Source organism: Zosterops lateralis, assembly GCF_965231275.1.
Source record: "Zosterops lateralis genome assembly, chromosome: 26".
NCBI classification, from domain to species: Eukaryota; Metazoa; Chordata; class Aves; order Passeriformes; family Zosteropidae; genus Zosterops; species Zosterops lateralis.
Window position 1 is genome coordinate 3,507,625 of NC_139786.1, and position 21,404 is coordinate 3,529,028.

The 21,404-nt window shown below is 57.5% G+C and overlaps 1 protein-coding gene across 1 annotated transcript in view; it reads left to right on the top strand.

Annotated features, from left to right (window-relative positions):
• FOXP4 (forkhead box P4) overlaps positions 1-17,232 on the top strand; it is a 61,511-nt gene extending 44,279 nt beyond the window's left edge. Inside the window, exons 6-17 of the mRNA XM_083878442.1 lie at positions 3,237-3,384; positions 4,088-4,292; positions 4,546-4,650; positions 7,414-7,501; positions 9,027-9,110; positions 9,881-10,082; positions 10,182-10,258; positions 10,376-10,477; positions 14,632-14,753; positions 14,852-14,918; positions 15,235-15,401; positions 16,378-17,232. Coding sequence (XP_083734568.1) covers positions 3,237-3,384; positions 4,088-4,292; positions 4,546-4,650; positions 7,414-7,501; positions 9,027-9,110; positions 9,881-10,082; positions 10,182-10,258; positions 10,376-10,477; positions 14,632-14,753; positions 14,852-14,918; positions 15,235-15,401; positions 16,378-16,522 — 1,512 coding nt within the window. The 3' untranslated portion in view covers positions 16,523-17,232. The remainder of the gene's footprint in view (positions 1-3,236; positions 3,385-4,087; positions 4,293-4,545; positions 4,651-7,413; positions 7,502-9,026; positions 9,111-9,880; positions 10,083-10,181; positions 10,259-10,375; positions 10,478-14,631; positions 14,754-14,851; positions 14,919-15,234; positions 15,402-16,377) is intronic.
• The last annotated feature ends 4,172 nt before the right edge of the window (positions 17,233-21,404 follow it).

The following is a 21,404-nucleotide window of genomic DNA, read 5'->3' on the forward strand; positions in this document are numbered from 1 at the left end:
GTGGCACATCCCAGCCCATCCTGGAGCATTTTTCCTGTTCTGGAGAGTGAGGGCCACCCCACAACCTCCAGCAGAGTCCTGAGTGTGGGGAAAACACACAGAGGAGCTGTGGTGCAGCCTCTCACCCTCATGTCCCCCATCCTCCTCTCCCCAGGATGCTCCTCCAAGCAGCAAAGGGGTGCAGAGACCCCAAAACCCCCTGGGAGGGTCTCGGTGTGTCCCCAAAGCTGCTGAGGGTGGGGATTGTCCCTCTCCTGAGGCAGGCAGGGTGGGGAGGGGGGGCTGCTGGCGCCTAACCCCGGTGTCAGCTTAATGAAGTGCTGCTGTCAGTCCCGCGTGTCACGGCGCAAACTCCTCCTGATGTGCTCATAAATCAAAGTGACGGCGCCTCCTGCCCCGGTGGCTGCACCCACTCAGCTGCGTCTAATGCACGGCGGGCTGAGGCTGCAGACCCCCAGCCCCACGCCGGGAATGGGCTGGGAATGGGCTTGGAATGGCCCAGGAATGAGCTGGGAATGGGCTTGGAATGGCCCGGGAATGTACTGGGAATGGCCTGGGAATAGGCTGGGAATGGGCTTGGAATGTGCTGGGAATGGGCTTGGAATAACCTGGGAATGGGCTTGGAATGGGCTTGGAATGACCCAGGAATGAGCTGGGAATGGGCTTGGAATAACCTGGGAATGGGCTTGGAATGGGCTTGGAATGACCCAGGAATGAGCTGGGAATGGGCTTGGAATGGCCCGGGAATGTACTGGGAATGGGCTTGGAATGGCCCAGGAATGTGCTGGGAATGAGCTGAGAATGAGCTGGGAATGAGCTGGGGGAGCCAAGCAAGGGTTCAGCCACAACACAGAGCCAGCTCCTCTGGCAGTGGCTTTTGCGGGTCATGAGGATCACCGGGGTGTGAGGGTTTTTGGGAAAGCTGGGGCTGGAATCCAGGCTCTCCCCAGCCTGGTTTCTCCAGGGAAAGCTGGGCTTGGAGCCCATGGGCTGGTGGGTGGCTCTGCATCCCTCCAGCCATCACTCAGGGGTGTAGAGGTCTGTGGTGCCACAGCTGTTCCCTGGGGGTGGCAGATTGGCTTCCCCCCACAGGAGCAGGCCTTGGTTTGGCTTGGATTTGTGTTCCTGGGGCTGCTCCTCCTGTCCCTGCTCTGTGGAAGCTGCAGGGACATGGACTTGAGGCACGTGAAGATGCAGGTTCAGCCTTCACATCACCAGCCTCAACAGGATCCCTGCCAGAGCCACATGTGGGTCAGGACTGCCCAGGGGGGCTCAGGGGGTCTGAATGTGGCCAGGCCAGCTCAGGAGAGCCTGGCTGGGCTGTGGGATGCAGGCAACGTGCCCAGGGATCCTCCTGACCTCATCCACTCCCAGCAGCACAGCCTGGAAATGACGTGGATGAGGCTGTGTTGGAGCAGAGCTCGGGCTTGCCCCGGGGCCCTCGGGGAGGGCGGTGGTGGGGCCGGGAAGAGGAGGAGAATCCCATCCCTTCCCATCCCTTCCCATCCCAGCTGCTGTTTCTAACCAAGTGTGTCCATCCCACACGGTGGCAGAGCTGCCCCTCGCCAGGAGGGGACACCCTGGGGGACAGAGGAGCCGCTGTTAAAGCCCTGGGGCTGCAGCCTGGTCCTGCCCTTTTCCCTCCATCCTGCTGATCCCGTGGCCTGGAGCCCTCGTGGCTCAGAGTCAGGGATTTCTCTTCACTGAGCAGGAATTGCTTTGATTTGTGCCTTGATCTTTAAGCCCTCAGAGGTGCAGGGATGAGACAGAGCCAGGGAGGATCCAGATCCAACTCTGGGGAGGCAATTCCGCTGTGGCCAAGAGATGGAGAGGACAGGGAGAGTCCACACAGCTCTCTGAGGCTGAGAAACTGGAATTAAACCCCGTCTGTAGCCTAGACAGGATTCATGGTCATGTCTGATATTCCAGAGGGGGGTTTGGAGCCAAGGCTGAGTCTCAACAGCATCCACAGGGATCCACCTGCATCCAGTGAGACCCTGGTGCTGACCCCAAACTCAATCCTGGACTGGGGTGGCCCCAAACTCAGTCATGGATTAGAATTGTACCAAACTCTGTCGTTGACTGGGGTGGCCCCAAACTCAGTCACGGACTAGAATTGTACCAAAGTCTGTCATTGATTGGGGTGGCCCCAAACTCAGTCGTGAACTAGAATTGTACCAAACTCAGTGATGGACTGGGATTGCCACAGAGAGTCTGTCTGCTGTTCCCTGTTGATGCAGCCTCAGGCATCACCAGTTCCCTGGAATTCCCATTGCCTGGGGGGGGCTGAATCCCCACAATGACGCTCACAAAACAAGGACAGTCCTGACTGCAGAGCTCTTGTGCTCCTCAGTGGGAACACGAACACGGAAAGGCTCCTTTGGGGGGTGGCTGCAGAGTGCAGTGAGGGGGGGACGTGCCCCAGCCCGGCTCCCCGCCGGCACCGTCTGCCCAAACAGGGGGGTTTGGGGGGTTCACGGGGTCACCGAGCCGCCTGCCCCACTAATGAGGCCGGGCAGCCCCGGGGCAGCTCCCCTCTCCCGGCCGGCCCGGATTAGCAGCTGCCTGTCCCCAGCCCTAATTGAATTCTCTCCCCTTCACTTAATTCTCATGGATTTCTCGGCGCCTCCCCGGGGACCCATCCTGCCTAACTAGTTTAGGGCCAGCGATGCCGGTCAGAGCCTGGCCAGCTCTGGGGGGGTTGGGGGGACAGTCACCTACTTGGGGGGCCGGGCTGGGGACACTGGGCACCCCCTGCCCTGCACCAGTTTCATCCCCTCATTAAGAATGAGCTTTTAATGGTAATTTTTGACAAAGAGAGATTATTTTCTGCCTTACACGATGCTTCTGTGCCTGTTGCCTGCTGGGACCCCCCCTTTTTTTTTACACCTCCTCGTGGGACCCCCCCCCAGCTGAGCTTTGCAGGCTCCCCCCGGCGCAGCTCCCAGCAAACCCCCAGCTCCTCTCTTTCCCTTTCTTTCCAGCGCTTTATTTTTCCCATCCCCTTTTCCCTTTCCTTCCCCTCCTCTTCCGATAGATCAAAGGCTCCGTCCGGCGGAGCCGGGAGCTGAGCAGGCCCCGCAGTGGGGATGGAGGCACAGCCCAGCCTGGTGTCCCCACTGTCCCCTCCGCCACCACCCCGGGCTGCCAGCGCCCCTCGCCGCGGCCTCCAACCCCCTCCTGCCCCGCCAGGCCGGGAATAAAGCTGGGATTTGTCCCTCCTTTTGTCTCGGCAGCCGTTGGGGAACAAGCAGCTGGCCTTCCAGCAGCAGCTCCTGCAGATGCAGCAGCTCCAGCAGCAGCACCTGTTAAACCTGCAGCGCCAGGGCCTGGTGAGCCTCCCGCCGGGGCAGGGCACGGTGCCCCTGCAGAGCCTGCCCCAAGGTAAGGGACACAGCCCTGGGGGGGTCCTGGGATGGAGCGTGGCCAGAGAGGGGTGAGGGGGGCTGGGGAGGGGATGTGGGGAGGGTTTTGTGGTGCCCCCAAAGTTTGGAGGGTGGTGGTGTCAGTGGATGGAGCCGTGTGGGGTTGGGCTGCGGGTTCCTGCAGCAGAGGGTGCAGTGTTGGGGTGCCTCTTCCTCTGGCAGGGGGGTGCCAGGATTTGGGGCACCTCTTCCTCTGGCAGGGGGGTGCCAGGATTGGAGATATCTCTTTCTCTTGCAGAGGAGTGCCAGCATTTTGGGAAACCTCTTCCTCTGGCAGGGGAATGCCAGGATTTGGGGTACCTCTTCCTCTGGCAAGGGAGTGTCAGGATTTAGGGCACCTCTTCCTCTGGCAGGGGAATGTCAGGATTTGGGGCACCTCTTCCTCTGGCAGGGGAATGTCAGGATTTGGGGCACCTCTTCCTCTGGCAGAGGAGTGCCAGGATTTGGGAGGCCACACTCTCCTCCCTCCTGGGAACAGCTCTGTGGGTGCTGCAGGTTCCTTGGTTTGGGTTTCCCAACGGGGCCGTGCAGCCTCCCCTTGCTTTGCCCAGCTCCAGGTGACGCTCTCCCAGTGCTGGGTGAGATTTGGGGAGTCAGGGAGGAAGCCCTGGGGTGCTGCCTCGTGTCCCTGCTGACTCTGGTCACTCTCTCCTGTGCTACAGCTGTTTGCCCCTCAGACCTCCAGCAGCTCTGGAAGGAGGTCACGGCCACCCAGCCCGTCGAGGACAGCATTAAGCAGGAAGGTCTTGACCTCACCACCAACACCTCCAACTCTACCTCGTTTTCGGCCGCCAAGGTCTCGCCTCCCATTTCCCATCACCCTCTGCCCAATGGACAGAGCACCATGCACACGCCGAGAAGGGACAGGTAGAGCTGGCACTTGGAGTTTTTATTCCTGGAGAGGTGGAAGGGGCCGGGATCCATCACCCCCAGGGCTGGGAGGGGTGGGGAGGTTTCTGCCCATCCCATAAAAGAGGCCTGGCACTGTTTTGCTGCACCCACAGAGGACAGGGGGTGTCACTGTGGGGTCTCCCATGGGTGCCCCAGGGCTGTCCCCATGCCTGGGAATGCTGGAGCATCCTGGCTGCCCCATCTAAAGGCCCCTTTCCCTCTTGTGCAGCTCTTCCCACGAAGAGACCCCCGGCTCCCACCCGCTCTACGGCCACGGAGAGTGCAAGTGGCCTGGCTGCGAAACCCTCTGTGAGGACTTGGGGCAGTTTGTCAAGTAAGTGTCACCTTTTGGGGGAGGTTTTTCTGTCTCAGGCTGGGACAGAATGGAGCTGGTGGAGGTGAACATCCTGAGAGTTGTTTCAGACATCCCAAAATGTGCACCCAGAGTTGGGTGACCACACACCCAGAAACATCCTGGGAGTTGGTTCAGACACAAAGTGTGCACCCAGAGCTGGGTGACCACACTCCCAGGAACATCCTGAGAGTTGGTTCAGACATCCCAAAATGTGTACCTGGAGCTGGGTCACCACACTCCCAGGAACATCCTGGGAGTTGTTTCAAACATCCCAAAATGTGTACCCGAAGTTGGGTGACCACACTCCCAGGAACATCCTGAGAGTTGGTTCAGACATCCCAAAATGTGCACCCAGAGCTGGAGGACCACACAGAGAAGGAGAAAACACATCAGGGGTTGCACTGGTGTTGTCCCATCCTCGGAGAAGTGTCCAAGGCTGGGCTGCCTTGGAGCAGAAGGTGACCCTTCCATGGCAAAGCAGGAATGGGATGAGCTTTATGAGCACTTCCAAAGCAAACCATTGGATGAGTGACTGATGTGGAGGAGGCCAGAGCCCGGGCAGGCAGCAGCAGCAGGCGAGGGGGGCTGGCAGCCCTGCTGGGGGGAGGCAGCAGATGGCAGATGGCACCGCTGACACCGCTTGTGGGCTCCGGCGCTGACTGATTAACTCTGCTGTCGGAGAGCCCTCTGCTAGCGTCAGGGTCAAACAAATTGTTTTCACGCTTCGTCAGAGGTTTACTTAATTAGTTCATTTGCAATTAGATCTCTTTGTAGCCAGGATTTTTAGCAAAGACATCAGAAGGAGCTGACGGGCTGGCGGGCTCCTTCCCCCGCCTCCCCGGCTGGGCTGTCTGCTCGGTGAGCACCGCACTTGGCGGGCGGGTTTTGGGGTTTTCCAAACTCATCCTCTGTCCTCTGCCACGCTCTCAGGCCTGGTGGGAACATCCCTTGCACTGTGCCAAGCCACTCTTTCCCAGGGAAGAGGCCCGGGAGGATGAGGAGGTGCAAAGGCAGCCCCCCAGGGATGAGTTGAGAGGATGATTCAGCCTCCTGTGTCCTCTCCTTCCTCTGAGTCATGGGGTGAACCCGGATAAGGCATCTCCTCCTGCCTGGCAGGGCATGTTCCAGTGGCACGGGGCAGATGAGCAAGCTCCAGGCTGGGAGCTGGAGTTGGCAGGGAATGCCCAGGGCTGTGCCAGCCAGAGTCCCTCTGTCCCACCTTCCTGCCCCCCTGGGCACAAGGGCAACCTCCCAGCAGCTCTGGGGAAGGGTTTCTGTCCCCTCCCTGCCCATGTGGGCACGTGTTGGGGTGTGGGACAGACAGACAGACAGAAAACCTGCAGCTCCCAAAGGCCAAGCCCAGCTGGAGGCTGGGAACAAGCAGCTTGGAGCCTCCTGTGAGCAGCCCCTCAGTGCAGCACCTCGGGTGGTCTGTGCTGGGGTGGGAGGGGGCAGCGTGGCCTTGGAGCTGTGGTTGATGAGGGTGAGGGTCAGTGGGAAATGGCTCCATCCCCGTTTGGCTCCAGTAGCTTTTATTCTGTTATTTTATTCCCCTGGAGCAGCAGCCATGCCCGGGCTGTGCCGTGCAGGGAGAGGAGCAGGGCTGAGCTCCGGGGGCTTTGCCCAGGCTGGGTTTGGCAGCAGGGCCGGGTTCCCTGACGTGTCTGTGCACGCTGGGGCTGGAAGGCTCTTGCAGGGTGAGACTCCTGCTGTCCTCCACATCCAGAGCCAGCCTGGGGAGGGCTCCTGAGGCCTTTTCCTGGGATGTCTCAGCCTCAGTCCTGGGGAACATCTGGCACATGGGGACCCCCCAGCATCACCTTTTAGCGTGTTCCAAGGGTGACACTGCCCAGAATCCCCCTCCAAACCTCCTCCAGTGATGCCCCCCCAGTCTGTGCCCACCCCAGTGAGGACATGGCCTGGCCTTGTGACATCCTCAGGGCTGGCTGCGTCCCCAGGCTGGTGCTTTGCTGGGTTTGGGGGTGAGGTGATGCCAAGATGTCCCTGGCTCTGCAGCAGGTGACAACAGTCCTGTCACCAGGAGCCCTTCCCCATCCTGAGGAGGAGGGAGGGTGGTGAGAGCCAAAGGTCCTGGTGCTTCCTAAACAAAGCACCTCACAAACACCAGTGGCAGGATGGGGAACAGCCCGGAAATGCCACCCTCTGCCCTCAGGGCTTTCCTTGGAGCGTGTAAGGCAACCTCCCATGACGCTGCCTTTGTCCTGGGAACCTGCTCCTCAGGTCCTCCTGGCACCTCCTGCCAGCAGCCTGCTCCAGGAAAATCCACGGGCTTTCCCTCTGCCAGAGGCTGCTCCTAAACACCCCAGGGCTGCCTCGGGCAGGGCTGAGTGTCCTCCAGCCTGGCTTTGGGGTGGTGCCACAGCCTGGTTTGCTCAGTCACTTTCGTGCCTCAGTTTCCCTCATGCTTACTCCACTTGGGGCAGCGGTTCCAGAGCATCCCTGAGCAATTTGCTGGTCAGGACTGATCCCAGGTGTGGCCCCAGCAGAGGGGCTGAGTGTCTCAGCCACCCTCCAGCCCAGACTTGGGGTGTTGGCACAGCCTGGTTTGCTCAGTCACCTCCGTGCCTCAGTTTCCCTCGTGCTCACCCCGCTTTGGGCAGCAGTTCCAGAGCATCCCTGAGCACTTTGCAGGTCAGGGCTGATCCCAGGTGTGGCCCCAGCAGAGGGGCTGAGCTCTGGGCATGCCCAGGCCTAACCAAGGCTGCGTGTTCTCCTCCCCAGACACCTCAACACAGAACATGCACTTGACGACCGGAGCACGGCCCAGTGTCGAGTCCAGATGCAAGTGGTACAGCAGCTGGAGATACAGGTGGGTGTTTCACCCCAGCCCCAAAAAGCCACCTCTTTGTCACCCTGTGCTTTGGCTGCTCCCCTCAGGAGAGGGTGACAGGGTTGGGGACTGTAACTGTCCCCACCTGGGGACTCGTTTTAAACACCCTCCCCAAACAGGAATCCTGCAAGTCCTCAAACTAATTCCCCTCTCATCCCAAAATGTGGGTGAAAGGAGATGCCACAGGTGCTGCCAGCAGAGTTTGTCCCCACATGGGCTGTGCCACCTCCCTGGGAGCCATGGGGCTGTTTGGAAACCAGGCCACTTATTTTGGTGGCTGAGTGTGGTCCTGGGAGCCCGACTTTGAGGCTCTATTTTTGGCAAGGCAGTTCTTTAAATAGCGCTTTTCCCAGCCTCTCCGAGCCCCCAGTGCTCTCTGTAATTCGGTTAATGGAGAAAGGGAGGGGAGGGGAAAAGGGGGAGGAAATGGAGGGGTTGGAAAATGGGATTGGGGAGACAGGGGGGTCACCCCCAGGGTGTGACAGTGTGACACCACAGGGGACAGCAGGACAAATGTGCAGCACCCTTGGGACCCTCCCCACCCAGAATTGGGGGCCTTACAGGGGCTGTGGGGTGGGGGGACACAACCAGACCTGGGTGGGTGTGGAGGCTGCATCCTCTGAGGACCAGAGGTTGAAAGCAATTACTGGGGCTTAAAGAGGGGAAAGGGAAAGGAAAAGGGGAGGAGGGAATAAAAAAAAAAATAAAATAAAATAAAAAGCTGAAGGGCGAGAGCAGAGCTGTGTGTGCAGAGAGGAACCTGCCACGGAGCCACCAATTAGAAAGTTTGGAGCCGGAGCTCCCGCTGTGCCGGCTGCATCACGGGGGGAGAGCTGTCAGCTCTAATGAGCACCGGCAGCACCAGAGCAGCCGAGCCCAGCTCCAAACTTGCTGCAAACTCCGCTCTGCCTCCTGCTTTTAACCCTCTCCTCATCCAGCTCGGTGTGGGGGCTCGGCTGGAGCGTGGGGAACACCCCTCCCCACCCCGAGCTTGAGGGGTCCCGGTGGAAAGGGAAGGTGACGGGAAGGCAGAGGGGTGTCAGATCCCATCGGCTCCGCCGGCCTCAAAATCTCTCCTGGTGCCAGAGTGAATATTTCACCCTGGTGCTCACGGCGGGGAGTGAGCAGGGGCCGGGAGCAATTACAGCGATGTGGGAATGCCGGGGGGATGGATGGATGCATGGATGGACGGACGGACGGACGGACGGATGGATGGACGGACGGACAGGGGGCTGCTGGGGAGCAGCAGGAGGGCAAAGGGGACAGGGACGGTGACTCTGGGAATGGCGCTGTGGGGCAGTGGAGCAGCCCCTGTGCCCCCCCAGAGTGGGTTTAGCAGCCCCCACAGGACCACAGCCCCATTGGGGGTCTTGGGAGCAGTATCAGGCAGGAGGTGACACTTGGGGGGACATTCTGGGGGTTGCTGCCTGGCCAGACCAGGTTTGGGGGCTGGTGGCACCCCTGTGGTGGCTTTGGCACTGTCTGACCCTCCTGCCTCCCCCAGCTGGCCAAGGAGAGCGAGCGTCTCCAAGCAATGATGGCCCATCTTCACATGAGACCTTCAGAGCCAAAGCCTTTCAGCCAGCCTGTAAGCGTGAGTCCCTTCCTGCCCTCTATGTCCCCACCCCGACGGCTGCTGTCCCCTCCCTGCCCCGTGCACGGTCACCTGGGGAGGCTCCATGGGATGGATGTGCCCTGGCCACCCTCTGGCACAGCTGGTCCCTTGTGCCACCAGCAGGAGGGAAATGCAGCTGCTCCACCAGCTCTGATGTGGAGTGGGTGCAGCCCCATCCCATGGGTTAATTCCCATCCCATGGGTCCATCCCCATCCCATGGGTTCATCCCATTGGTCCATCCCCATCCCAAGGGTTCATCTCTAGTCCATAGGTTAATTCCCATCCCACAGGTTCATCCCATGGGTGCATCCCCATCCTATGAGTTCATCCCATCAGTTCACACCCATCCCATGGGTCAATTCCCTTCCCACGGGTTCATCCCCATCCCATGGGTTCATCCTATGGGTTAATTCCTATCCCATGGTTTCAATCCCATGCTATGGGTTCATCCCCATCCCACAGGTCCATCCCCATCCTATGGGTTCACCCTCATCCCATGGATTAATTTCCATCCCACAGGTTCATCCCCATCCTATGGGTTCATCCCATAGGTTCATCCCCATCCCACGGGTCCACCCCCATCCCACAGTTGCCTCCCCACCCCCTGCCTGCACCCCACCCTTTCCAAGCCCACCAAATTCCCCCTTTCCACCCCGTCCCCTCCTGCTTGGGAGCCGCCAGCACCATTCCCGGGTCTCTCCCATTCCTCCCAACTCCATCCCTCCCTGCCTTGTCCGTGCAGCTGAACCTGGTCTCCAGTGCCAGCCTCTCCAAGAGCACTTCGGACACGTTTCCCGACGGTTTACCTCATCCCCCCACCTCGGCCACGGCGCCCATCACCCCCCTGCGGCAGGGCCCCTCCGTCATCAGCTCTTCCACTTTACACAACGTGGGGCCCATCCGCAGGAGGAACTCGGAGAAGTTCTGCACCCCAATCTCTTCAGGTGAGCTCCAGGGTTGGGCTCAGCTGTTCTGGTGAGGGGCAGAGTGGGGGGATCTTCACTCCAAACCATCCCCCCAAAATTTGTTGTCCCCCCCTGCAGAGCTTGCACAGAATCACGAGTTTTACAAAAACGCCGACGTCCGGCCGCCCTTCACGTACGCCTCGCTCATCCGGCAGGTGAGAGGCTCTCTGTGCCCCAAAATCTCTCCCTGAGGACCCCAGCCCACCTGCTGAACCCCATCCCTGCCCCTCAGATGTCAAACCCTACAAGTGACAGCCTTGTCCCCTCTCCAGGCCATCCTGGAGACCCCCGACAGGCAGCTAACGTTGAATGAAATCTATAACTGGTTCACGCGGATGTTCGCCTACTTCCGGAGGAACACGGCCACCTGGAAGGTGAGAGCTGCCCTGCCTGGCACCCCGGGCTCACCCCAGCTCACTTCATCCCACCCTGGGCTCACCACAGCCCACCTGGGCTCACCTCATCCCACCCTGAGCTCACCCCAGCCCACCCCAGGCTCACCCCATCCCACTTTGGATTCACACCACCCCACCTTGGGCTCATTCCAGCCCACCCCAGGCTTACCCCATTCTACCTTGGTTTGCCCCATTCCCCCTAGACTTCACCCCATCCCATCCTGAGCTCACCCCAGCCCAGCTGGGCTCAGCTTATTTCACCCAGGCTCACCTTAACCCACCTGGGCTCTCCCCAGGCTCATCCCATCCCACCTTGGGTTCACCCCATCCCACCTTGGGCTCACTCCAGCCCACCCCGGGCTTACCCCAGCCCACTTTGAGCTCTCTTCATCCTATCCAGGCTCACCCCAGGCTCACTCCAGCCCACCCTGAGGTCACCCCATCCCATCCTGGCCCACCCCATCCCAGCCAGGCCTGGCTGCTGCAGGAGATGCTCCTGTGCTAAAGGACCAGTTCATTGCCCAGCTCTATAACGGTGCAGGAATTGATTTTAGGATCAAATCCCCTTTTTTTGTCCCCCCAAAACACCTGGCTGGGCTGTGGGGATGGATCATCCCTGCAGTGGGATACAGCAAAGGGCTGTGTGGTAAAATCCAGGGATTTTCTGTGGGGAAAAAGGGCAGAGGCAGGAGAGACTGGGAATAGCAAATAAGGTTAATGATAACCTGGGGGCAGGTGACACTGCTGGTGGTGGCTGGGAAATGCAGGTCCTGATCTGCAGGGAGGGATGAGAGGGGGTGACAAAGGGACAATCAACCCCTCTGCCACCCCACACGCAGCTGCCTGTCCCCACCATGTCCCCCCACCCCTCTCACAGGCAAAAATTTTTGTCACTGAGGAGGTTTTGTCACCAGCCTGGGCTGGTGGAGTGAATTTTGGGGCAGCACAGGAGTGCTGGGGCTGCTCCTCCTTTGTTTTTTTAGAAATCAGAGCTGGGAAAAGCCATCTCAGAGGAGCAGGGGAGGTGCAGAAGGAGCAGTTCTGTGATTCACTTCTTGCCTGGACCAGGGGAGATTTATTTATTTATTGTTTCCTGCTGCACGTATTTACAGAGAAGGCAGCTCAGCTCCCTCCTGCTCAGGGGCAGCGAGGAGTGAAGTGGCAGAGGGGAAAACCTGCTAGTTCAAATAAAAATAATTAAAATCAGCAAGGTGCAAGTGAGATGGAGCTTTTGGCAGAGGCTTGAGGAGGAGGAGGAATCCATTCTCCAGGAGCTCAGGGCCCCCGTGTGTCGCTGCTGCAGATCCAGGCTTTGCCTCCATGGGAGACTTTTGGGTGGATTTCAGGAATTTTGGCAAACCCTGGATTGGGGACAGGGTGGCAGCAATAGGGCAGAGCCCTCTGTGGCCATCACTGCTCCCAGAGCCTCAGTTTCCCCCTCTGCAATGAGATATATGGCAGGTGAAAATGCCTTTTTCCTGCCTTTTGATTGCTGAAAGGAATAAATATTTTGGAGTGGTTTTTTTTTTTTTTTTTTGCAGTTTCCACATGCCTTGTGTTAGCAAGGACAGAGTTGGAGGAGGGCATCCCTCAGTTTTCTGCTTCCCTTTTTTTATTCTTTATTTTTTTTTTCCTCTTCTGCCACCAAAAAGGGATGGCAGGGGATTAAAAAGAGCTGGAGGGGGGTGGAATAATTCCCTTCACAACTTGCAGTGTCCAAGGCCAGGCTTCTGAAGGAGAAGGATATACAGGAAAAAATAATTTCCTCTCCTTGAAAACCACTTTTCTGGGGTTTTTCCCTCATTTCCTGTAGCTTCCCCCCAGAATGGGACAGGAATGGTGGGGACCAAGGTGGGGAAAGCACAGGGAGACCCCAGCAGGGCCCAGGGAGTGGGTGGAGGGTGCAGAGCAAACATCATTAGAGGAGAGAGATGAGAAGCAAACAGAGCAGCTGGGCCTGGCTCTGAGCAAACACTGGCTGGGAACACAAAAGCCACCTCAGGCTGAGGCAGGGGACACCATGTCCCCTCTGCTGTGGGGGGGGGGTCCCAAATTGGGGGATCTGGCCTGGGAACCTCCTCTGTGACCTGGGGACAGCACAGGGATGGGGCATCCCACAGGGATGGGGCTCCAGGGATGCAGGAGCACGTCCCTGCTCACTGCCAGGATTTATTTTATCCCCACCTGAGCTTTTCCAGGCTCATCCCTGCCGGTGACTGGGAGCAGGGGGATGTCACCAGGGCAAAGAGGGGACGTGGACACTGTGGGCAGGGAGGAATTGCCTTTGCCTGCAGCCAGGGCTTTGTTTGGACAAATGGAATGAGGGAGAGTGGGCAGGACCCGGCCTGGCCAGGGAGGGACACCCTGTGTGTGCTCACAGGGGACAGGGGCAGTGACAGGACCCGGCCCTGGGGTGAGGACAGAGTTGGGGACAAGGGCTTGTCCTGTTCCCTGGGGTCCCTCTTGGAATTCCAGGTCCCTGGGATGTGTCTCTGCATCCCGACCCCCTGTCCGGGTGATGCCAGTGCAGAGTTTGGGGCCAAGGGGTGGCACGGGCCCTGTGCCAGGGCATGGCCCGAATGGAGTGTGTCCCTTTGGGTGACAGTGACACAGGACCAAGTGTCCCCTGAGGGGCAGGGTCAGCTGAACCAGGGTCCTGCTGTGACCCAGGGGTTCCCCCAAAATCCCATCCAGCAGCACTGACTGGGCCTGGATTGGATCTCCCTCCACAGGGACCTTGGGAGCTGATCACAAAGTGTCCCCAGGGCTGGCTCTGCCAAAGGCTGTCCCTGCTGCTTGTCACCGTGTCACACTGGCACCGTGGCATGGATGGATGGATGGATGGAGGGATGGAGGGATGGATGGATGGAGGATGGATCAATGGATGAGGATGGAGGGATGATAGATAGATAGATAGATAGATAGATAGATAGATAGATAGATAGATAGATAGATAGATAGATGGATGGATGGACGGATGGATGCAGGGATGGATCTGTGGATGGATGGAGAATAGATGGATGGAGGGATGGATAGAGGATGGAAGGATGGGTGGAAGGATGGAGGGAGGGATGAATCTGTGAATGGATGGAAGGAAGGACGGATGGACGGACGGATGGACGGACGGATGGACGGACAGATGGATGGATGAATGGATGGATGACAAGAGAAGAGCCCATCTTTGTTTGTTTCTCTCCTCCAATCCCCAGCCAAAGGGGCGATGCTGGTGCCATTTTCTGGGTTTCTGGGCACTCTGGCACTTGGTGGCGTGGGGGGGGCTCAGTCCTTGTGTCTCCTTTTGCCTTGTTGTGCTGGCCAGGCTCCTTTGTTTATACAGCCCCCGTTCGACCTTTTAAATTGCTGTTAATGTTTTAGCGTAACGAATTAGTCTCTCATCACGAATCAGGACTCGAAATAAAAAAAAAAAAAAAGGAGAGAAAAAAAAACCCTCCGAGGCCAACTTCCTGAAATTGGGGTCATTCTCATTTGCAAGGCAGAGAATCTGAGAACCTTAATGCAAGGAAATTTATTCAAAGGCAGAGCCCCGGCGTGATTAGGCCCTTTGTAATTATAGCTCGGAGAGATTCCACTCCAGCCTCCTGCCTCCCTCATGGATTAGCAAGTGAGTCGGAAAAATACACAGGATTTAATTAGAGGCAAATTAAAATTGGTAATGAAATAGGGGCAGTAGCAAATGGCAGGGAGTTGGAAGGGGAAAAGGGAGCTGGTATCTCTCGGGGCTGCGCTGTCTGCCTACGTGTGTGTCTCTTTATTTTACATTTAGAAATGTAAAGATGGTCGATGTAAAGAAGAAAGGGAGGGAAAGGACCAAAAACGGGAGGGGAGGGGTGGGGGAAGAAAAAGAAAGGGAAAGAGGAGCTGCCTTTGCTGAGCATCACCAGAGCTGCAGTGGAGCTGGTGTCCCTTGTCCCACCCTGTCCCCACCTTCCTCAGCATCAGCCCAGGCTCCTCCAAACAGGGTCATGCCCTGTGTGCAATTTGGGGTTGTGACAACTCAATGGGAACACCCAGGGGGGCTTTGGGGTGGCAGGACACCCCCAGGAGCTGTGGGGCTGGGCAGGGAGGAGCGTGGGCGAGGAAGAGGAGGCTGAGGATGGCTGTGTGCCCCACAGAACGCCGTCCGCCACAACCTGAGCCTGCACAAGTGCTTCGTGCGCGTGGAGAACGTCAAGGGCGCCGTGTGGACCGTGGACGAGCACGAGTACCAAAAGCGAAGGCCACCAAAGATGACAGGGTGGGTGCTCCTTCCCCCCCCAGGGACACAGCCCCAGAGCTGTCCCCAGGCTGGAAATGCTCAGCTCTGCATCCCCTCTGCTTTCTGTCTCCCTGCAGGAGTCCCACCTTAGTCAAAAATATGATTTCAGGACTCGGTTACGGAGCACTTAATGCAAGTTACCAGGTAAGGACACAGCCCTGTTCCTGGCAGGGACACAGGGACAATAAATCCTCCACAGTCCTGCTCTCCACTGGGGCCTTGCATCTCATCAGGAAATGAGGGACAAGTGGGACGGGTTCAAGGTGAAAGAGGGGAAATTTAGGTTTGATGTATGGAAGAGGAGGGTGGGCACAGCATCCCAGACAAGCTGTGGCTGCTCTATCCCTGTCCAAGGCCAGGCTTGGAACAACCTGAGACAGTGGAAGGCATCCCTTCCCATGGAATGAGATGGGATTTAGGGCCCTTCCAACGTAAATCCCATGTCCCTCTGTGCTCGCAGGCTGCGCTGGCAGAGAGCAGCTTCCCCCTGCTCAACAGCCCCACCATGATCAACACCAGCTCGGCCAGTGCCATGCTGCACGTGGGCCACGACGACGTCAGCAGCACCGTGGAGCAGGTCAACAGCAACGGCAGCAACAGCCCCCGCCTGTCCCCACAGCAGTACAGGTCAGCCTGTAGGGCAGGGACACGGGGAGCTCAGGGAGGGGGCACAGAGGGCACTGGGAGCTCTGTGGGCTCCTGGCACTGGGGTGAGGGGGGTTTTGGGCTCCTGTCACCAGGATGATGGGAGGTTTGGGCTCCTGTCCTGAAGGTGATAGGGGGTTTTGACTCTGGTCACTGGGGTGAGAGAGGTTAGGGCTCCTGTCCCCAAAGTGAGGAGGATTTTGGGCTCCTGTCCCCAAGGTGATGGGGATTTTGGGCAACTGTCACCAGGGTGAGGAGGGGTTAGGGCTCCTGTCCCCAGGGTGATGAGCGGTTTTGGCTCCTGTTCCCAAGGTGACAGGGGTTTTGGGCACCTGTCCCCAGGATGATGATGGGTGTTTTGGGTTCCTGTCACCAGGGTGATGGGGATTTTGGGCAACTGTCACCAGGGTAAGGGGGGGTTAGGTCTCCTGTCCCCAGGGTGATGGGGAGGTTTGGCTCCTGTCCCCAGGGTGAGGGAGGTTCTGGAACAAATAATTCAAGGAGTTTTAGGTGGTGGGATTAGCTCCCCTAGCCTGAAGGCTCCCCCTCCCCACAGCAACCAGGAGCTGCTTGTGAGCAGGGGATGACAGGGGTTTTGTCTCCTGTTCTCAGATCTGGGAGGGTTTTGCCTCCTGTTCCCAGGACAAGGAGGGTTTTGCTCCCATCCCCAGGGAGAGGGGGCTTCTGGACAAGAAACTTGGAGGAGTTTTGAGTGGTGGGACCCACTCCCCGAGGCTGAAGGCTCCCCCTCCCCACAGCCACCAGGAGCTGCTTGTTGGGATCCTGTCTCTTGGGCAGTGGGGGTTTTGGCTCCCATTCTCAGATCTAGGAGGGTTCTTGGATCTGGGAGAGTTTTGGCTCCTGTTCCCAGGGTCAGGGACATTCTGGACCAAAAATTTCGAGGGGTTTTGGGTGGTGGGAGCCACTCCCCGAGGCTGAAGGCTCCCCCTCCCCGCAGCCACCCCGTGCACGTGAAGGAGGAGCCAGCCGAGGCGGAGGACGACAGCAGGCCCGTGTCCCTGATGGCCACCACCAACCAGAATGTGACGATCCCCGACGACAGGGACCTGGAGGAGGAGCTGCCGGTGGAAGACTTGTCCTAAGGACTCCTTCCTCCTCCCCCCAGCGAGGGGGAAAACCCTTCCCACCCTCCCGGAGAGACAGACGGAGACCCAGCAGCGCCCACACCTCCCCAAGGTGACCTCGGCGTTCTCCTGGTTCTTTCAAGGCACTTCTTCCACAAAGCAAAAGGTTGTTTGTTTTTTTTTCCTTGGGACAACAATGACAATGACACCAACCTGGTTGCTGCTGGCGTGTCCCTCACGCTGCCACTGCCCCGGGGGATGGACTGGCCCCGCCACGACACGAGAAGCAAAAACCCCAAGAGCTGGACTTTTCCTGCCCTCCTCCCTTGGTTAGTGACTGGAGGATGAGGATGGTAGGTCGGTTGTTGCTGTCCAGAATGGTCCCTCCTTCCTTCCTGCAGGGAAGCCACCTCTGTCCCCTCTTCCCCCTGGTGCCTGAGCCCTGGGGGGGCAGTGGCAGGACCCCACTGTCACCTCTGTGTCCCCCGGTGGGTTTTGCACTACAGAGGGATGGTGGGCCCTGCCCTCCACCCGGATTTGGGGGAAGAAACGGCAGAAATGGGGGTGAATCCTCTGCTGGATGCGGGTTTGTCACGGAGCTGGGATGGACACGGACTGGAGTGGTGGTGGGGCACTGTCCCCTTGTCACCTCTGCCTGGCCAGCAGGGTGGACTCACAGCTTGACTACCCTCCTGAGCCCCAGTGGTGGGGGGCTGCTGACCATCAGTTCTGACCATCCCCAGCAGTCCTGACCATCAGTGCTGACCATGACCATCAGTGCTGACCACCAGTGCTGACCAATAGTGCTGCTTTTCCCCACCAGTGCTGACCATCCCCAGCAGTGGTGACCATCAGTACTGACCATCAGTGCTGACCATCCCAATCAGTACTGACCACTGCCAGCAGTGCTGACCATCAGTGCTGACCGTCAGTGCTGACCACCCCCAGGAGTGGTGACCATCAGTACTGACCACTGCCAGCAGTGCTGACCATGAGTGCTGACTGTCAGTGCTTGACCATCCCCAGCAGTGCTGACCATCAGTACTGACCATCAGTACTGACCACCCCCATCAGTACTGACCATTAGTGCTGACCAGCCCCAGCAGTGCTGACCATTAGTACTGACCATCAGTACTGACCACTCCCAGCAGTGCTGACCAGCCCCAGCAGTGCTGGCAGTGAGGACACAGCTCCCTCCATCCTGCTGGCCATCTCAGGGGCCACTGCTCCCCTTTCACTGCAGGGAAAGGCTCCCTGTGCCTCCCATTCCGCCCCCAAAGCTGGGGCAGGGCCTTGCTGGACCAAAGGGGCAACATCCCCACGGCCAGGCACCTGCGGGGGACCTGGGGGTCACCAAAGCTGGCCCTGGAGGATCCCTGTGGTGACCAAATCTGGCCCCTGAGCTGCTGGTGATGGTGGGAGGGGGGAGGATATTCTGCTTTTCATCTTTTTCTTTTCCTCATCCTTTTGTTTGCGTCCAGATGGGAAGATACCAAAAGATTTCTAGAGACAGAAGGTCCGTAGTTCAGGTGAACAGATGGTATTCATGCCAAAAAGAAAAAACAAAAAACAAAACAAAAAAACCTAATACACAAAAAAGAAATTAATAATAACAAGAACAACACAACCAAACACCCCTCTTCTCCCTGCTCTTTCTTTCTGGGGTGGTGATGTGGGTACACAGTGCCAGGCTCCTCCTGGGGGGCAGCGTGGCATTCCCGGTGTCCTGTGGTGGCTTTGGGGAGCATCACCTTCCCTGGGAATCATCCTCTTCCCTGGGAGTCACCCCCTTCTCTGGGAATCACCTCCTTTTCTGGGAGCATCTGTTTCCCTGGGAATCATCCCCATCCCTGGGAATCACCCCCTTCCTTGAGAATCATCCTCTTTCCTGGGAATCATCCCCTGGGAATCATCCCCATCCTTGGGAATCATCTCCTTCTCTTGGAATCACCCCCTTCCCTGGGAATGACCCCTTTTCCCTGGGAATCACCCCTGGGAATCACCTCCTTCCCTTGGAATCACCCCCTTCCCTGGGAATCACCCCTGGGAATCACCTCCTTCCCTTGGAATCATCCTCTTCCCTGGGATCATCCCCTTCCCTTGGAATCACCCCTTTCCTGGAAATCACCCCTTTCCCTGGGAATCACCTCCTTCCCTTGGAATCACCCCCATCCCTGGGAATCACCCCCTTCCCTGGGAATGACCCCTTTCCCTGGCACAGCCGGGCTGGCTCTGGCTGTCCTGCACCCAGCGGGGTCGTGCAGGGTTTTGCTGTGATGGACCCGGAGCTGCTCTGGTTTTTGGGGGCAGCTCTGGGCTCTGCAGAGTGACCCCGGGGTCTCCTCTGTCCCTCTCCATCCCCGGTGTGACATTCCTGGGGGGCTGTGTCACTGTTGGCATCACAGGAGCCACGTTTTGGGCTGAAAACCCCCCCACAGAGAGCTGTGGCTTGGGGGAAGGTGTGTCCCTGTCCCCGAGTGTCACCTTTGTCACCCTCCGGGGGGCTCCTGGGGCTGTGGGGTGTCCCCAGGGTGAGCCTGGGCTCCCCTCATCCTTCTCCTTATTCCGTGCATCCTCCAGGTGGCTGCAGGGACTGGGGGGTCCTTGTGTCCCCTCTGTGTCCCCTCTGTGTCCCCTCTGTGTCACCTCTGTGTCCCCACTGTGTCCCTCCCGTGCCACTTCTGTGCTACTTCTGTGTCACTCCTCTGCCACCCCCTGTGTCACCTCCCCTGTGTCACCCCCTGTGCCCCCCTGTGTCCCCCCTGTGTCCCCCCCTGTGTCACCCCTGTGTCCCCCCTGTGTCCCCCCTGTGCCACTTCTGTGCTACTTCTGTGTCACTCCTCTGCCACCCCCTGTGTCACCTCCCCTGTGTCCCCCCTGTGTCACCCCTGTGCCACTTCTGTGTCACCCCTGTGTCACCCCCTGTGTCACCTCCCCTGTGTCCCCCCTGTGTCACCCCTGTGCCACTTCTGTGTCACCCCTGTGTCACCCCCTGTGTCACCCCCTGTGTCCCCCCTGTGTCCCCCCTGTGTCACCCCCTGTGCCACTTCTGTGCCACTTCTGTGTCTCCCTCTGTGTCCCCCCTGTGTCCCCCTCTGTGTCTCCCTCTGTGTCCCCCCTGTGTCCCCCCTGTGCCACCCCCTGTGTCCCCCTGTGTCCCCTGTGGGGTGTCTCCCCCGTGTCCCCCTGTGTCCCCTGTGTCCCCTCGGGGTGTCCCCGGGCTGGCTGTGTCCGCAGCGGGTCGTTTCCCGGCCCGATTCCCGGGATTTCCCCCGGACCCCCCTGTAGGTGTCACCCGCGCCCGCGGCTGCCGGTGCCGAGCTCTGGGACAGCCCCGGTGCATTCCAGGAATATTCCCGGGGAATTCCCGGGGCATTCCCGGCCCCTTCCCGGGCCCTGCCGGACACCAAAGACCCTCCCCGGGCTGGGGGCACCAACCGAGCCCCCCTTGTGCTGCCCCAGGAGCTGCGAGGCCTCCTGGATTTTCCCCATCTATTTCATTTTTTACTCTTTTTCTTTTTTCCTTTTTTTTTTTTTTTTTTTTTTTTTTTTTTTTTTACTTTTTTCTTTTTGCATTTTATTTTTCTCTCACTTTTTCCCGTTTTTTTTCCTTTTCCTCTTCTCCTTTTTTCTTCCTTTCCCTTTATTGCCCTTATTCCCCCTTTTTATCTCTTCCTTTTTTATTTTTTCTTTATTCCCTTTATTTTCCTTTTTTCTTTGTGCCCTCATTTTTCTTTATTCCCTTTTCCCCTCTTTCCTTTTTCCTTTTTCCCTTTTGTTTCCTCTTTTCTCTTTTCCCTTTTCTCTTTTCCCTTTTCTCTTTTCTCTTTTTATCTTTTCTCTTTTTTCTTTTTTCTCTTTTCTCTTTTCTTTTCCTCCTATTTTTTCTTTTTTTTTTCCTTCCTTTTTCCTCCATTTTTCTTGATTGCACTTTTTCCCTCTTTCCTTTTTCTCTTTCTTTTTTTTTCCATTTTTCTTTTTCCCATTTTTCTTTTTTTTTTTTTTTCCCTTTCCCCCCTATTTTTTTACCATTTTTTCCCTTTGTCCCCCCACTCTTTAATTTAAATCATTGTTGGAACAAGTTTACAGCCACCGCGGGGGTTTTATCACCTATTGCTGCTTTACTCCTGGGGAGGAGGAGCAGGAAGGGCTGGACCGGCCGGATTTTGGGATATTTGGCCACCCCTGACCCTCCACAGGGAACCTCTGCCTCCATCCAGGATTTTGGGAATTATTATCCCTTTTTTCCAGCCCTGTTTTTCATCCCCCTCACTGATTTTTTTTTTTTTTTTTTTTTTTTTGGGGGGGGGGATTCAATAGCTGCTCCCTAATTTTCCCATTCCTGACCCTTTTCCTTCCCTTCCTCCTCTCCCTTTTTTTTTTTTCCACTTTCTCGGGGTGTGATTTTTATTTTTAAGCTTTTCCAGAGGTACAAACACCCCCCAAAATTCATCCCAAAGCCTCACAGATTCACCCAAAATCCCCATCACCCCCAAACCCATGAGGAACCCCCAACTCCTTCCCCTCTACTCCAAAAATTCCCCCAAAAAAATTCCCAAAAAATTCCCAAAAATTCCCCAAAATTCCTGACATTCCCTGGCCCCATCCCGGCTCCCAGGAGCACTCCCTATATATTATATATATAAAAATAAATATATAAATATAAAGGAGAGGGGAGTTTTCTTTTCCCTTAATGCACAGGTTTGGAAAAGCCCAGTGGCTCCAGGTGATGCCTTTTTTTATATTTTTTTTTCCCCCTATCCCCAAACCCAGGGAATTCCACGATTCCAAAAAGGGAAACGTGCCCAAGTTTGCTACTCAGGGGTAAATTTAATTCCCTTTTCTCAGCCTGGTCACCTCTGCAGGTCCCACCTGAGCCCAGGTACTTTGTGTCCCCTCC